At 40.2% G+C, this 16,566-nt stretch overlaps 1 protein-coding gene across 1 annotated transcript in view; it reads right to left on the bottom strand.

Moving 5' to 3' along the window:
• Nucleotides 1-16,566, bottom strand: part of EFHB (EF-hand domain family member B) — a 49,274-nt gene that overhangs the window by 15,697 nt on the left and 17,011 nt on the right. The window contains exons 9-12 of the mRNA XM_075922088.2: nt 13,016-13,170; nt 9,087-9,294; nt 5,197-5,415; nt 4,414-4,595 (exon numbers count right to left, since the gene is read on the bottom strand). Coding sequence (XP_075778203.2) covers nt 4,414-4,595; nt 5,197-5,415; nt 9,087-9,294; nt 13,016-13,170 — 764 coding nt within the window. The remainder of the gene's footprint in view (nt 1-4,413; nt 4,596-5,196; nt 5,416-9,086; nt 9,295-13,015; nt 13,171-16,566) is intronic.

Here is a 16,566-nt window from a genome sequence, read left to right as displayed (position 1 = left end):
GATAGTACTATGGCATTGGTGTTAGTCTGCTACTGAGTAATTTGAGCTCTTCATGCATGTTGACCACCAGACCTCCTAAGTCTCTAAGCAATCTGAAAATATAATATGCAGAATTGAAATCTTTAATAAAACGTAAATAGCTTGTTATCACACCAGACATGCCAATAGGCAGGGATTCTTTGAAATAAACATTGAACAATTACAATTTGACAGTGATAAAGCAGGTGACATTCCTCTATAAAGTTCTATAAAATCTAAAAATTATTTTCTAAGATTTTCATACTAGCATTCAAAATGAACAACAGTGAAACAAAAAGAAAATGATCTGCTAATGATGAAACATTTAAACTTAAAGTTGTTGGATATGCAGAAGCAAACAATAATTGTGCTGTTGCTTGTGAATTCTGCATCCATGAGAAGCAAGAGAACAGTGAAAAAATAAAGTAACACTAAAAGACATGCCTAGAGGCAATAAAAAATGTCCAACAAGGGGTGCTTCATTTCCTGTGCTGGAGAAAGATCTCAGTGATTGGGTTGCTGAATGTTGACAAAATAGGTACCTCGTCATTTAGAATCGGAATTAATCTGAATGCTTTGCAAATGTCAAAAGATGAGAAACACAAGTCAAAAAAAGCAATCAGTGTTTGTTGCATCAGCCAGTTGGTGTACTCACTTCATGAATTATCATGGGCTCTGTATTCGGCAGTGAACAAAGATAGTGGAAAAGCTGCTGAGAGACCTTGAAGAAAAAAATTGAATCTTTCCAAAGGTTTACTATAAAACATTGAAAGGAATATGCATTTGAGTGGTCACAAATAGGAAATATGGATGAAACACCGATGACATTTGATCTCCTGAGGAACAGAACAGTAACTGATATTGGTGAGAAAACAGTTTTAATGAAAACCACTGGCCATGAAAAATTCCATTTTACAGTGGTTTTATCATTTTTGGCCAATGGATACAAGCTCCATCCTGTTGTTATTTTCGAAAGAAAAACCTTGCCTAAAACCATGAAGTTTCCTGGGGGTGTCATCATGCGTGCACATGAAAAGGGATGGATGGATGAGAGTGGGACTGTTGAATGGCTGGAAAACGTGTGGAATGAGAGACTAGGAGCACTTCTCAAAAAAAACCTTCTTTTGCTTGTTTGGGTCATGTTCAGGGCACATAGGACAGATGAGGTGAAACAAGTGGCCAAAAAAATGAAAACTATTTTGTCCATAATATCTGGAGGCTTAACTTCTGTTCTACAACTGCTTGATGTCTTCCTGAACAAGCCATTTAAGGAGAGTCTATGCAAAATGTGGTCTAACTGCATGTGCTCAGGCATGGCAAAATAAGTGGCAGAATGGCTCTTGTGCAAGAGGGGGTTTTGGCACAAGAAGGAGCAATGTAGACGTAGCCTATGTGTTTAAATGGTTTGCTGATTTGGGACCTAAACAATGCTTAATCTGTAATGAAAGAGGTGCTGGGGTTCAAAAAGTTATGTTCTAGGCTACAAACAATTTTTTACATTCATAAATGATGAAGCAAGCCCACAGGCGCTTGGACTATGAACTGCCAACTCTAGAAGTGCTAGGGCTCAGCCCTGACATGCGCTATCACAAATTCAGCACTAAATCTACATTTGTACATAGCCAGATTATCCAGCAGGCACAGTGCCTAGAACCTATGAAAAAATTAGGGCCTACAAAATTTAGGGCCTAAAAAAAAAATCATAATTGACTAAAAAATAAGAAAACTACTAAATCACACTTAATAATTGGCTATTTTTTATTAGAATCCATGTGCAAATTATATTTTACCTGTTTTTAATATTTGTATCTCTTCAGAAACAGTCCTTTCCAAGTATTATTTTATCACTTTATTATCAGGTATAAATAAACAACCTTTCACTACCTAATTACAGTGTTTGCATTTCACAGTTGTGTTTCAGAAACCCTAGGATACTACTAAACACTATTTCTGATGGAAATGTATGGCCAGCATCAGCCATTGTATTGTTATTTTGTAAATGACACTGAATGATCTTGAAATACAATGTTGCCAGCTTATCAGCTCGGCTGTGCAATGCATTATTCTGTGGATTTTACAGTTGTGAAGGCGGCAACATCACCATACTTTTCTCCTTATCAGTTAATTAACTATCAGGTGAATCCTAAGTATAATTGTAGTATACAACAAAATTGCTATTATTTTAGAATGAAGTGCCATGAATTTCTCATACAGTGCACCACTTTTAAAAAAGAAAATTAAAGTGAGTGATATTAGGTGTATAGCAGATAGGGCATTTCTCCCTTAGTTTATATATAGTTTAATTTAAGGGCCTACAATTATGAGAGTGCCTAGGGCCTACGTAGAACTTACTCCAGCCCTAGAATTAAGTATATCTGACATAATATATTTCATGTAATTGCTATATTGTCATTATCTGTGTCTAGGAGATTTAGTATATGTAAACACATGGGTAAAAAAAATTAAAAATCACCTAAGTGATTTAGGACCCTATGTCTTTTAGGAGGATGACTTTCAGTGGATTTTAAGAGCTTAAATTACCTAGGCATTTTTGAAAATTCTGCCATAGTTTGTTTTAACTAATACTTGTAAAATTTGTGGATCGGAGGGTATGTCTACACTACCCCGCTAGTTCGAACTAGCGGGGTAATGTAGGCATACCGCACTTGCAAATGAAGCCCGGGATTTGAATTTCCCGGGCTTCATTTGCATAAGCCGGGTGCCGCCATTTTTAAATCCCGGCTAGTTCGAACCCCGTGCCGCACGTGGCTACGCGTGGCTATCATTCCATGAGGAGTACAGCTAGTTCGGATTAGGAAGCCTAATCCGAACTAGCTACTCCGTGCCGCGTGTAGCTGTGCGGCACAGGGTTCGAACTAGCCGGGATTTAAAAATGGCGGCGCCCGGCTTATGCAAATGAAGCCCGGGAAATTCAAATCCCGGGCTTCATTTGCAAGTGCGGTATGCCTACATTACCCTCCTAGTTCGAATTAGGAGGGTAGTGTAGACATACCCATAGAAACTTAAGCTCCGGATCAATAATCCATCCTTGTTCAACAAAGCACTTAAGCACATGTTTATGTGCTTTGTTGAATAGCAAGAGATTTATGTAACTGTCTATGTGTTTTGTTAAGTTGGCCTTAATGAAGAATGTTGAATAGTTACCTTCTTTATGCTATTTATCTAACAAGAAATGTTAAATGTACATATATTTCATTGGAAATATATGACTATAAAGAAAGTTGGCACTTCTTCAAGAACCATATGATTAAGATTAAGGGATTTTAGTATGCATGGTCTCAGAATAGTTTAAACTGATCTCTAAAGATAAATTATGTCTTTCATATTTTTTCCCGATGAATCATCAAAGCACAGAATTAAGATTATTTTGTCTCTATACTTGGTACTCATATGAACATGGCCAGAATACCGTGTCCACAATTCAAAAAAGATGTTGATAAATTGGGGAGAGTTCAGAAAAGAGCCATGGGAATGATTAAACAATTACAAAGCCCATCTTACAGTGATAGACTGAATGAGTTTCATCTATATAGTTTAACAAACAGAAGGTTAAGGCTGATCTGATTATAATCTATATATACCTACATGGGGAATAATTATTTAATAATGGGCTCTTCTGTCTAGCACAGAAAGGCATAGCATTATCCAATGGTCAGAAGCTGAAGACAGACAACCTCAGACTGGCATTAAGGAGTAATAATTTTAACAGTCAGAGTAATTCATTATTGGCACGCTTTCCAAAGGATCATGAAGGTTTCTCTATCACCCAAATTTCTAAAATCAAAGCTGTATGTTATTCTAAATGATATACTCTAGGAATTATTTTCAGGAAGTTCCGTGAGCTGTGTTATGCATGAGGTCAGACTAGATCATCACAATGGACTCGTCTGGCCTTGGAGTCTATGAAAGGCTGTATGGGTGCCTTAGCAGTCCATTTCTTTGCCTTTACATGCTTGGAGCTCCAAAGATTAACTCTAGATTCTGAATTTCATAGGTTCAGAATGCTTGTTTTTGTGATTATGAAAATATGTTTATAATATTTTCATCTTTAAATTATTGATAGGTGCTGTTAAAACATTGATACCAATTTAACATAATTTTCTGTCTGCGATATTAATATTGAGCATTTGTAAAATGTCAAAATATTTCATCAACAGATCTCAGTGCTTTTCAAATCATTATTAACCCCATTTTAAAGATAGGTTATATGACTCATCAGATTACACTGTGAGTCAAACACAAATCAGGAAATTTACACAGGTCTTCTGACTTTCATTGTGGTGCCCTGTCTGCTTCACCACATCACCTTCCTGACTCATTCTGCTGGTGTGCACCAGGTATCTAGAAAGAATCTTCTGAAGCAAAATATAGTACCTCTGCCTTTGGTCTTGTCTTAAAAAAGTCTCTCTCATACACTCCTTTCTTGCTGAAGACAGATGGACACAATAAGGCATAAGCATTGGCTTCATCACCGTAATTAGTTCTGTCACTGATGCGGCGAATACGTGGGGCAGGAATATCTGAACGAATGGTTGGAACGCCACATAATGGGTAACCTATGGAAAATATATAGATAGATATATAAAACATAAACAAATGAAAAAACTATGTGTGTAGCACTAGCTCACACAGACATAGCAGCTGTGCCATACAGTAGTCCCTCAAACTAAAGAAGGGTGAACTACTCTGCATAAAATGAGAACTGACTTGAAATTTTGCCTAAAACTCAAGTCAAATCTTTTATGGGATTTTTAAAAAGAGATTATTTAATTTTCCTCCCACACAGTTTTCATGTACTTTTACATTTCATGGTTTCAGCTACAAACAGAAGCATAACTATTTAAATACTGTAAGGGAGGCTGCTATTGCTTTATTTCCAAACAAGCCAGAAACAGGATTTTACTAGAAATATCATAAAAAGGGTTCTTCTGAGACTTCCAGCATAATATCTATACCAAAGAGATTTGATTAACATCCAAACTTTTGGGTGCTTATCCAAAATGAACATCCAAACACCAGTCGTAAAGATATGAATCACATTAACACTGTTGGATAAATTAGATTTAGATAATAAACTGTCCTATGAAATCAACACATTTGCTAATACTTTCTAAAATTGCTTCTGATTTCCTTTTCAATAACATTCACTGTACTTACAAGTTGCAGGGAGACCGCCTACAATTGCATTGTACTGAGAAGAAGTTGTGCGATAATCAGCAAATACACGATCTGTTGGTCTTGAAAGAGTTTTTGGTGTCTTTTCTGAGGTTCCAGGTTCCTTTGGTACAAGATCTTCATCCTTCAACAGTGAGCCATTATTTGTTTTGGTTTCTGCATCTTCAGGTAGAAAAGGCTCAGAAGCATCTGGCTTTTTCCCTACAAAACGTGGAGGTTATAAAATGGCCAAAAATTACTAGATGAATACAACAGTAAACATTTTCAGTAGTAAAATGTTTTAAAACTGCATTATTATCGAGCAGAAAAAAAGATTTAATATATAGATTTAATAAATGTTCTGAGAAATTTTTAATCTCTTCTGCTTTATGGAATATATTCATATAGCAAAATAAACTCTTCACAAAAGAAAATCCCCCAACTGTTCTGATAGAAATTTCAACCTGATATGCTCTGATATTAACTCAAATTGATATTAACTCAATCTGATAAAATCAAAATCCTTGGACTTTTATAGTCTTCAGTGGTTCACTTCAAGGAAAATAAAAACAAAAACTTTCTCCAAAGATTTATCCTGATTGCAGAGAGAGAGAACTTTGGTGAAACCCACTTTAATACTAAATTTTTGCATATATAAAAAAGGAAAAAACAACAGTTTTTTACAGACTAAAAATTGGTGATCCTAATTTACCTTATTATAGCACAATGAGGCAGTGGTGGTCATGGTTAAGGTTCTTGTACTATGTTCATCACCATGGTATCCTCCAACAGAGCATTAAACAACTTAACTACACATTTCTCACATATTGATTGTTCTCTAGTGCTGGTTATGGCTCCTGAGGACACATCTACACTGCAGGGCTAAAGCCAAAATAAGCTACACAACTTGAGCTACATCAATCACATAGCTTAAATAGAAAAGGCTTATTTCAGCTTTTAGTGCTGTCTACACAGCAGGAAGTCCGAGTTAGAGCACTCTTCCTCCAACTTTCCTTACTCATACAATGAATGTTACTGGAGTCAGAGTCAGAAGTCCTCCGGCTCGACATTATTTCAATATTATGTCAAAATAACTGCTTGCGGTGTAGACACGGACTATGTTATTTCGGAACAATGTCAAGATCAAGCACCATCTAGATTATCCCCGATAAAGGTTTGTCTAACCAGTTCTTAAATATCACCAAAATGATGAAGATTCCACAACCTCCCTAGGGAATTTATTCCAGTGCTTAATCACCCTGACAGGAAATTTTTCCAAATGTGCCTCAATTTAAGCCCATTGATCTTGTCCTATCATCAGAAGTTAAGGAGAAGAATTTTTCACTCCCTTTCTTGTAACAATTTTTTAGATACTTGAAAGGTGCTAATCATGTTCCCTCTCAGTTTTCTCTTTTCCAGACTAAACAAACCGAATTCTTTCAGTCTCCTCTCATAGGTTTTGTTTTCATTCTTGTTGCTCTTCTCTGGACCTTCTCCGATTTCTCCACATCTTTCCTGAATGTGGTGCCCAGAACTGGACACAATACTCCAGTTGCGGTCTTATCAGTGCAGTGTAGAGAGGAAGAATGACTTCTTGTGTCTTGTTTACAACACTCCCGTTAATGCATCCCAGAATCATGTTTGCATTTTTTTACAACACTGTCACACTGTTGACTCATATTTAGCCTGTGGTCCACTATGACCCCTAGATCCCTTTTTGCAGTACTCCTTCCTAGATAGTCACTTCCCATTCTATAGGTGTGAAACGGATTGTTTCTTCAAAAGTGAAGTACTTTACATTTGACCTTATTAAACTTCATCCTGTTTATCACAGACCTTTTCACCAGTTTGTCATGATCATTTTGAATTATGACCCTGTCCTCCAAAGCACTTGAAACTCCTCCCACATTGGTATTATCTGTAAACTTTATAAGCACACTCTGTGCAATTATCTAAATCATTGAAGAAGATATTGAACACAGCTGGTCCCCAAACTGACCCCTGCAGAATTCTTGTTATACCCTTCCAGCATGACTGTGAACCATTAATAACTACTCTCTGAGACTGGTTATCCAACCAGTTATGCATCCATCTTATGATAGCCCCATCTAAGTTGTATTTCCCTAGTTTATTGATAAGGTCATGTGAGACTGTTTCAGATGCTTTACTAAAGTCTAGCTATACCATGTCTATCGCTTCCCCCTTATACACAAGGCTTATTAACCTATCAAAGAAAGCTATCAGATTGATTTGACATGATTTGTTCTTTACGAATCCATGCTGACTGTTACCTATCACCTTATTGTCTTCCAGATGTTTGCAGATGAACTCTTTACTTATTTGCTCCATTATCTTTCCTGGCACAGAAGTTAAACTGATTGGTCTGTTGTTTCCTTGGTTGTCCTTATTTCCCTTTTTATAGATGGGCACAATATTTGCCCTTTTCCAGTCTTCTGGAATCTCTCATGACATCCATGACTTTTCAGGTGATAGCTAAAGGCTCAGATACCTCCTCTATATGCTCCTTGAGTATTCTAGGATGCTTTTTATCAGGCCCTGGTGACTTGATGACATCTAACTTTTCTAAGCAATTTTTAACTTGTTCTTTTCCTATTTTAACTTCTGAACCTACCCTATTACCACTAGCATTCACTATGTTCGCCATCCAGTCACCACCAAACTTCTTGGTGAAAAATGAAACAAAGGAGTCATTTAGCACCTCTTCCATTTCCACATTTTCTGTTATTGTTTCTCCCTCTTCATTGAGCAATAGGCCTACCCTGTCCTTGGTCTTCCCCTTGCTTCTAATATATTTGTAGAATGTTTTCTTGTTACTCTTCATGTCTTTAGCTAGACTGAGCTTGTTTTGTGCCTCTGTCTTTCTAATTTTGCCTCTACATACTTTCATTATTTGTTTATATTCATCTTTTGTACTTTGACCTAGTTTCCACTTTTTGATTTTTAGATAATTCAAAATCTCCTGGTGAAGCCAAGGTGCTCTCTAGAGAATGGACTAGAGTATCTTCCCTTTAATATATAAAGGACACATTACCAGCTATTATAATTTTAAAATATGAATCTGTATCAAGATCTCTGTGTTCAAATGGAAACATTACAGATGAACACAGGTTTTTGCTAGCAAATGTAAACTTCTAACATTTTTCTCTAGTCATTTTTTTGTTTTCTAATCTAATCCCCTTACCACAGGCTAGCAAATGGACTTAGATAAATACTAGTTCCCAGTGAGAAATCCACTCATCCAGCACAGAGAAGAGAAATCTCTGTATAGACATGATTCATAATGCATTGAGGGCCTGGAAGCACTAAGGGTATGTCTACACTACCACCCTAGTTCGAACTAGGGTGGTTAATGTAGTCATACGAACTTGCAAATGAAGCCCGGGATTTGAATTTCCCGGGCTTCATTTGCATGTTGCCGGGTGCCGCCATTTTTAAATGTCCGCTAGTGCGGACTCCGTGCCCGCAACTACACGCGGCACGAACTAGATAGTTCGGACTAGGCTTCCTATTCCTATCTGGAACCAGGCGTACAGATAGTTCGGAATAGGAAGCCTAGTCCGAACTATCTAGTTCGTATCGCGTGTAACCACGGGCACGGAGTCTGCACTAGCGGACATTTAAAAATGGCGGCGCCCGGCAACATGCAAATGAAGCCCGGGAAATTCAAATCCCGGGCTTCATTTGCAAGTTCGTATGACTACATTAACCACCCTAGTTCGAACTAGGGTGGTAGTGTAGACATACCCTAAATGGGCTCCCCAAATAATACCTCACCTCTGTAGCACATGTTCTGCTTCAGCCAGAGCCTCTTTTGGTGGCTGAGACACAGACAGGATTACCCCCTAAGAGTTTTCTAGGACCAAATCACACACCTTTTGTAATTATGTTTTTTTCAAATTCATCAATGGACATTTTGTCTTTCCAGTTAAGAAAGTTTACAAACTCCAGATAGTCAATCAGACCATCTTTATCCAAATCACAGTAGTCAAATAAAGCATCCAGGAGTTCTTCATCTAGATCGAGATTTAGCTGAAAACAGGATTTCCTCAGTTCTTCTTTGTCTATCTTCCCATCACCATTCTGTGACAAATAACACACAATAGTTATAATCACAAAGACTACATAAAGAGTGGTCAAACTATGGTACATGGTCTGAATATAGACAGGAAGTCATAAATACATAGCCAATCACAACCTTTAAGGAAATTAAAATTGAGGAATCTTGGCACCTCCAATGATGGAGATTGCATGAACTTCCTGGGAAATCTATACCAGAACTTAATGTCATAATAGTTAGTTTTTCCTAATTCTCTAACTTAAATCTCCCATGATGCAGATTAAGCTCATTATTTCTTATCCTTCCTTTAGTAGACACAGAAAACAATTGATCACCATTCCCTTTATAACGGCCTTTAACATATTTTAAGATTATCATCAGGTACCCTCTCAGTCTTCTTTTCCTGAGACTAAACATACCCAGTTTTTTAATGTGTCTTTAAAAGTCAACCTAAACCTGTTATAATTTTTGCTCTTCTTTTTCTCAACTCTCTTCAATTTTTGATATCATTCCCAAAAATCCAGAAGTTTGGTAACTCACTATCTGAATTCACAAGCATCCATGAACAATTTTCTTCCACTATTTGATCTGAGGAAGTGGGTCTGGCCCACGAAAGCTCATCACCTAATGAACCATCTTGTTAGTCTTTAAAGTGCTACATAGTCCTGTTTTTTCTTTTGCTTGCTGATATTTTAAAAACAATGGAGTAAAAAGAGTTTCAAATTTGACATGTAGCTAGTCCTTCATGAAGAACATTCTCCTAGCTAAAGTTGAGCAATTGCTTCTGAATATGTCAATGGACATCTGCTAAGATGTGTAGCAGTTTCCAGTAAAACCTCAGTTCAATGACTAGTGACCCAGATAAGGAATGGAACTGTTGTCAGGCTGTTGTGATAATCTAGGGCTACGTCTACACTGCAGGCTTTTTGAGCAAGAACTGTTTTATGCAACAATTTCTGCGCAAAAATTCTTGCGCAAGAGCGTGCCCACACTGCCATGAGCTTTTGCGTAAGAGATGTGCATTTGCGCAAGAGCATCCATGGCAGTGTGGACGCTCTCTTGCGCAAGAAAGCTCTGATGGCCATTTTAGCCACAGGGGTTGCTTTCACAATAAACTCCTGTTGCCTGTCCATATTGCCTTCTTGCACAAGAGCTCTTGCACAAGAGGGCTTATTCCTCGTGAGGAGAGGAATAACTCTTGCGCAAGAAGCCCTCTTTTCCAATGCTTTACTGTAAATTTACTTGCGCAAGAATATGCGTGCAGTGTACATGCTCCTCAAGCTTTTTGCACAAGAACACTTGTTCTTGCGCAAAAAGCCTGCAGTGTAGACGGAACCTTCATGTAGGGAAAATGCAATTGTCAGTGAAATACACATAGCAATTCCTTGCAACAAAAAGCCTTAACGTCAGGGAGTGAAGAAAATCAAAGCTTCACAAAATATCATAGATCCTATGAGTCACTGTAGTGATGGTAGAAGCTTCCTGTAATGGGGATTGGACAAATGGAAGGACAGGAGGAGGAGAGAAGGCAGGTACTGAGATTTAGTGCAGGGGCAATCAGCTCTGGGCTAGGAAGGAGGGTCATGGAGGTTCCTACCTTCTACAGAGCATGTTCCATTCCCTCTGGGTCCTGTTCTTTGCTCCCTGGACCAAATCCAGACCTATCTCCACTCCCGATTCTCAGGCGTGCACAAATTTACACTGGGGCAGAGCCATCATATTTCCATTGTGGGGGAGCTAGTCCCTTGCCCCACCTCAGTTCTACTGACCACATCACTTTACAAATTTTGTTCAATTCTGCAACAGCCCTCCTTTCTGCACAGAAACAGTCACCAAACTACTCTGCCTCTCCCAACACTATTAGTTGTGAATGGTTGTTGTAGTTATGGCTGTCATGTGTGATTTGTGGTATATGGCAATATTGTTAGAAGTAAGGCGTGTACCTGTGCAGGAGCAGAGAGTATGTACTGTTAGGTGGCTTAACTTTTCATTTCCTCACACTTGTGGTTTTATGTAAGGTATGTTATGTGTGCAAGAACATTATTCCTTAATTTGTTAAGATTATGTGTATTCATTTTCTCTTTTTAAGATCAGAAATAGGGGTATGTACTTTGCTTGGAGATGTGAGGCATTGAGTATTGGTACAAGCATGGCTGATGCTGGAGAAGCATAGGCAGTGTTGCCTAGTGGATACAGCACTGGACTGAGACTTAGGGGTCCTAGATTTTACTCCTGGCATTACCACTAGCCTGATGCAACATCTTAGCAAATCACTTTGCTTCTCTGTGCCTCTGTTTCCCCAAGTGTGAAATAGGAATAATGAGCCTAACATCATTTGCAAAAGCTTCAGAGGGGTAGCTGAGTTAGTCTGTAAAGGAAAAACTTAAAAAACAACAAATAATCTGGTAGCACTTTAAAGACTAACAAAACATGTAGATGGTATCATGAGCTTTCGTGAAGAAGTGGGTTGTACCCTTTCATGATACCATCTACATCATTTGCAAAGTACTTTGAGATCTACTGACAAAAATTATATATGAAATTATAATCTTTTTTAGATTTTCTGTATATGAAATCTTCATCTCTTCAGCTGTATGTGAAATATTATATCAGTAGCTGTATATAAAACCTTCTCCATTGTAAAATAAAATCTACCAGAAAAGGGCAAATTTTGCAAGAGTTTTGTGTCCTATGCAGAAAACATTGTTAAAAATAGTGAAGATTATTTCCAACACACAAGATTTTATGTGTCATCTGCCTGTTGCACGGAAGTTTTTACTTATGATGAGAGACAAAAATTGTTGATCCTCAAAAATTAAATACTCATTGTATGAGATTTACTGAAAGTTCAGCTTTCTACTAAATTTATGTGTTATATAGTAATATTTTCAATATACAAAACAAAAAGGTAAGATTTTCCCAGATAAATTACATCCAAAATCAATTTCATACAGATTTTATTCAAAACATCTAAAAAGAAACAAAATGCAAATTACAGAGAAAATTCAAGGGTCATAAAAACAATATGAAAACATCACACAGAAGATCGCCTATAATTGAGACAAAGAGAAATGTATACAGGCAGTCCCCGGGTTACGTACAAAATAGGGACTGTAGGTTTGTTCTTAAGTTGAATTTGTATGTAAGTCGGAACTGGTACATATTGTAGGGGAAACTCTAGCCAAACATTACTCCAGAGCTCAGTTTTATTCTCCCACACCTCACTTCCCTCAGTCCTTTATTCTCAAGCTGAGGTGTCTGCTGAGAAAAGCCGCTCCGCGTCTCCCTGGTCTGCTGGGGGGGGCGCTAGCTTCGCGTCTCCCTGGTCTGCTGGGGGGAAGCAGCTAGTGCGGGGTTGCCTCACCCCGTTTGTAAGTAGGGATCTGATGTAAGTTGGATCCATGTAACCCGGGGACTGCCTGTACTCTATTTTAACCCTGTTTCAGAATGCAACCTCAACTTTAGAATTTCAACCAAAATTTCTGCAATAATTCCTACGTTCATGCCACACCATAGTGTATAGAGCACAGTAGATAGATTTTGACTTGCCCTGCTTTTAGCAGGGGCTTGGACTCGATGACCCCCTGAGGTCTCTTCCAACCCTATGATTCTATGACTTTGTTTTCTCACTATTCTATATATACTCATGCACATCTCTATAACCTTGAAAACTCAATATGTATCATACACATTTTATACATACATATTATATGATATACATTTGTATTGTCTCAGGGCACTGACCTTGTCATAATGCCTGAATGCTTCTAGTAATGTGCCAAAATTGTGGTAGTTAGCTTTCTTCAAATTCTGTCGAATTGCAGTGAAGACAGCTCGCTCTCTGTCTTTACCACGGAGGAACTCACTAGGTACCCTGTTGTGAAGAAGATCACCAACTCCTATAAAATAAACAAACTCCAGTTTGGTTATATATTTACAGTAGGCTAAATTTTTCAAAATGAATTCTTATTTTGGAGGCCTCAGACTGCAAATGGGGAGACACCTGGTCTGAAGATCCTGTCTTTATTTACATATAGTCCATGCCATGAAAAGCACTTTATACTCCTGATCTAGACTCTCACAAATCTATCCAGAACGTAAGTGATGATTCTGTGAGTGCTCCTGGGATGGAGCACCAACAGGGAAAAATTAGTGGTGCCATGCTCCCACCCTTTGCTCCCTCCGCATGCTTCTCAATGAGCTGGCAGTCCCACTGACTGACTCCTCCCTCTCTCATCACTTCTGGAGAACTGTGAACAGCTGATTTGTGCATTCAGGAAGCTCCAGGAGGGTGGGATATGAGGGGGGACAGAGCACACTCAAGAAGGAGAGGAGGCAGGCACTTGAGGAAAATAATGGAATGGAGGCAGGGCAGGAGCAGGAAGTGGTGGGACTTAGTGTAAAGGGTGGAGTGAGCAAGTGGCCTGTGGCAGAACGGGGGTTGAGCACTCCCCAGCTAGAGGAGAAGTTGGCACCTATAAACCAGAAACTCCATAAAAACCTGAAAGAGATGAGCATAACATGATACCCTGAGAGTTAATAGTTTTGAAATAAGTTGAACAGATGGGGGACACAAGAGTTGCCAGTGTCAAGGAACATCTATGGATGTCCTATCTTCAGCTCATTCTGTTTCAAAGGGGCAAAAATATTTTTTATGAACTACAGAAAATTGAACGCAGTATTCCAGGTAAGGATGTACCATTAATTTCTATAATGGCATCATAATATTTTCTGTATTATTCTCCATTCTATTCCTTATGCATCCTAGCATTTGTTTGCTTTCTCAACCACTACTGAATATTTTCAGTGAACTGTCCCTGCTGATAGTCAAGTCAATTTCCTCAGCTGATAAGAAATGTAGAATACATTAAAATGTATTCTGAGTTGTTCAGATTAGCCCTTCAAATATGCACTGCTTTCAATTTGCCAAGACTGACTTTTATCTGCCATTGTTCTTGCCCTCAAACTTAGCTTATTTAGGTCCCTCTGAAGTTCCTCAAAATACACACACACAGTACAAACATTTATGCACTTGACTTCAATGGATTATTCAAAGTGGTGAAGTCAAGCTTGCAATTGTATTCAAAATTGGGGCCAAATTTCTCTGGCCTTGACTATGCCAAATAATGGTGTTTCATTTGAAAATGTTGCCACCTCAGTGTTCTCCCCCAGCTTCCAGTTCATTATAACTATATTAAAACAATATCAGTGCTACTATGGAATTCTGAAGCACCTTGCTGTTAATTTTTTGACATAATAAAAATTGTTTTCTCTGTCTTAGCTGTTTTCTGATCTATAACAATACCTTTCTCCTTACACCATGACAAATTTAGTTTCTTTAATATATTCTTTTAAGATACTTTGCCATAGGGCTTTTGAGAATCCAAATAAATTACGTTAATATGATTTTTGTTTTTCACTATTTTATTAACCCATTCAAAGAATTCTAATACATTAATGAGACACAATTTTCCTTTGCAAAAGTTGCCCTTTCCTTTTCTTCACACTCCTTCCTTTTAGGGATGTAAAATCCCATGTAAGTTGTTAACCGGTTAAACTACAAATGTAACCAGTTAACCACCCGATGCGCTGGGGGGGGGGGGGGGGTGCTAGAGCAGTCAGACTGGACAGGGCCCACCATACTGTACCATGGGCAGGGGACTGCTCCAATCCAGCTGGAACACCTCCCACAGCATGGCGAGTAGTGCCTGGCTGAGCTGGAGCATCCCCTGAGCATAGGTTAACCAGTTACCCCAGTAAGCATGCTGGTAAGGCAATGTTTACCAATTAACTGGATAACCCTTTACATCCCTTCCTTCCACCCCCTCATATCATGATCTTCTTTGCATTTTATAATTTTATGTTAAATTATAATTTCAAACAATTTACCAGTGTGACGGGGGGACTCACTCCCGCACTCTCGGCCCCCGGAGCTGAGGCCCCGCACTCCGCGTGGACGATCAGCCGGCGCCAGCAGTCCGGCGCGGCGGCAGAGGGGCCGGGGGAAACTGGCGCGCCCGACGCACATGCGCAGGGCGGCTGGGGCGATAGCCAGCCGGCGCTAGGACCCCGGGGCGGCAGGGCGGCTGGCGGAGGGGCGGACCGGACGCTGAGCGGGAGGCCCAGGCAGGGGACACGCTAAGTGACGGAGCGGGGAGAGGGGTCCCGACTGACAGCCCGGACTTTGTGCGGGAGCAGTGCGAGGACGAATCCCTAAAGCGCGCCTGGGAGCAAGTGGGGGCTGCACCGGATCCTGCCGGGATGGGCATGCAAGGACCTCGCTTTGAGGTAAGAAACGAGCGACTTTATCGGGTAGTCCCTCAGCCAGACTACCAAGAGGAGGTGCGACAGCTGCTGGTACCAACCCGGCGGCGGTGGCAGATGTTGGAAGCCGCTCACGCTAATCCCTGGGCAGGGCATTTAGAAACCGAAAAGACCCTGCAGCGTATACTGCAGCGGTTTTATTGGCCGGGAGTTCATAAAGAGGCCAAAGACTTTTGCAACTCATGCCCCGAGTGCCAGCAAGTGGCCGGGAAGAACGTGGCACGAGCCCCTCTCGTACCCTTGCCAGTGGTGGACGTACCCTTTAAAAGGATAGCGTTAGACCTAGTGGGGTCCCTAGAGCGGTCACGGAAGGGCAATCGCCATATTTTGGTATTGATAGACTATGCCACCCGCTACCCGGAGGCGGTCCCGCTCCGCAGCACGAAGGCCCCGGTCTTGGCCGAGGAACTAGTCAAGGTGTTCTCCCGGGTAGGGTTACCCCAGGAGATACTAACGGACCAGGGAACAAACCTCACGGGGAGGGTCATGACCGAACTTTGCCGCTTGCTAAAGGTGAAACGGCTCCGCACCTCCGTATACCACCCCCAAACAGATGGGTTGGTGGAGCGTTTTAATAGAACCCCTAAGACCATGCTCATGAAGTTTGTAGAAATAGACCCCCGAGACTGGGACCAGTTCCTTCCTGCCCTCCTGTTTGCAGTACGGGAGATACCCCAGGCCTCTACCGGGTTTTCCCCATTTGAGTTATTCTATGGGAGGCAGCCCCGGGGGATATTAGATCTAATCAAGGAGGAGAGAGAAGAGCAGGCCCCCAGAGTACAGGCGACGGTCCCATATATTTTGGAACTGCGGGAGAAACTGAAGGCGGTCGGAGAGCTTGCCCAGGAAAACCTCCGCAAGGCCCAAGTGAGACAAGCCCGCTACTACAACCGGGAGGCGCGAGCGCGGGCCTTCGCCGCTGGGGACAGGGTCCTGCTGCTACTACCATCGGCAGAATCAAAACTACTAGC

The sequence above is a fragment of the Pelodiscus sinensis genome, chromosome 2 (assembly GCF_052426305.1).
Source record: "Pelodiscus sinensis isolate ZL-2025 chromosome 2, ASM5242630v1, whole genome shotgun sequence".
Classification (NCBI taxonomy): domain Eukaryota; kingdom Metazoa; phylum Chordata; order Testudines; family Trionychidae; genus Pelodiscus; species Pelodiscus sinensis.
Note: the sequence above shows the minus strand (reverse complement) of the source record. Positions and strands in the feature narration are given on the sequence as shown.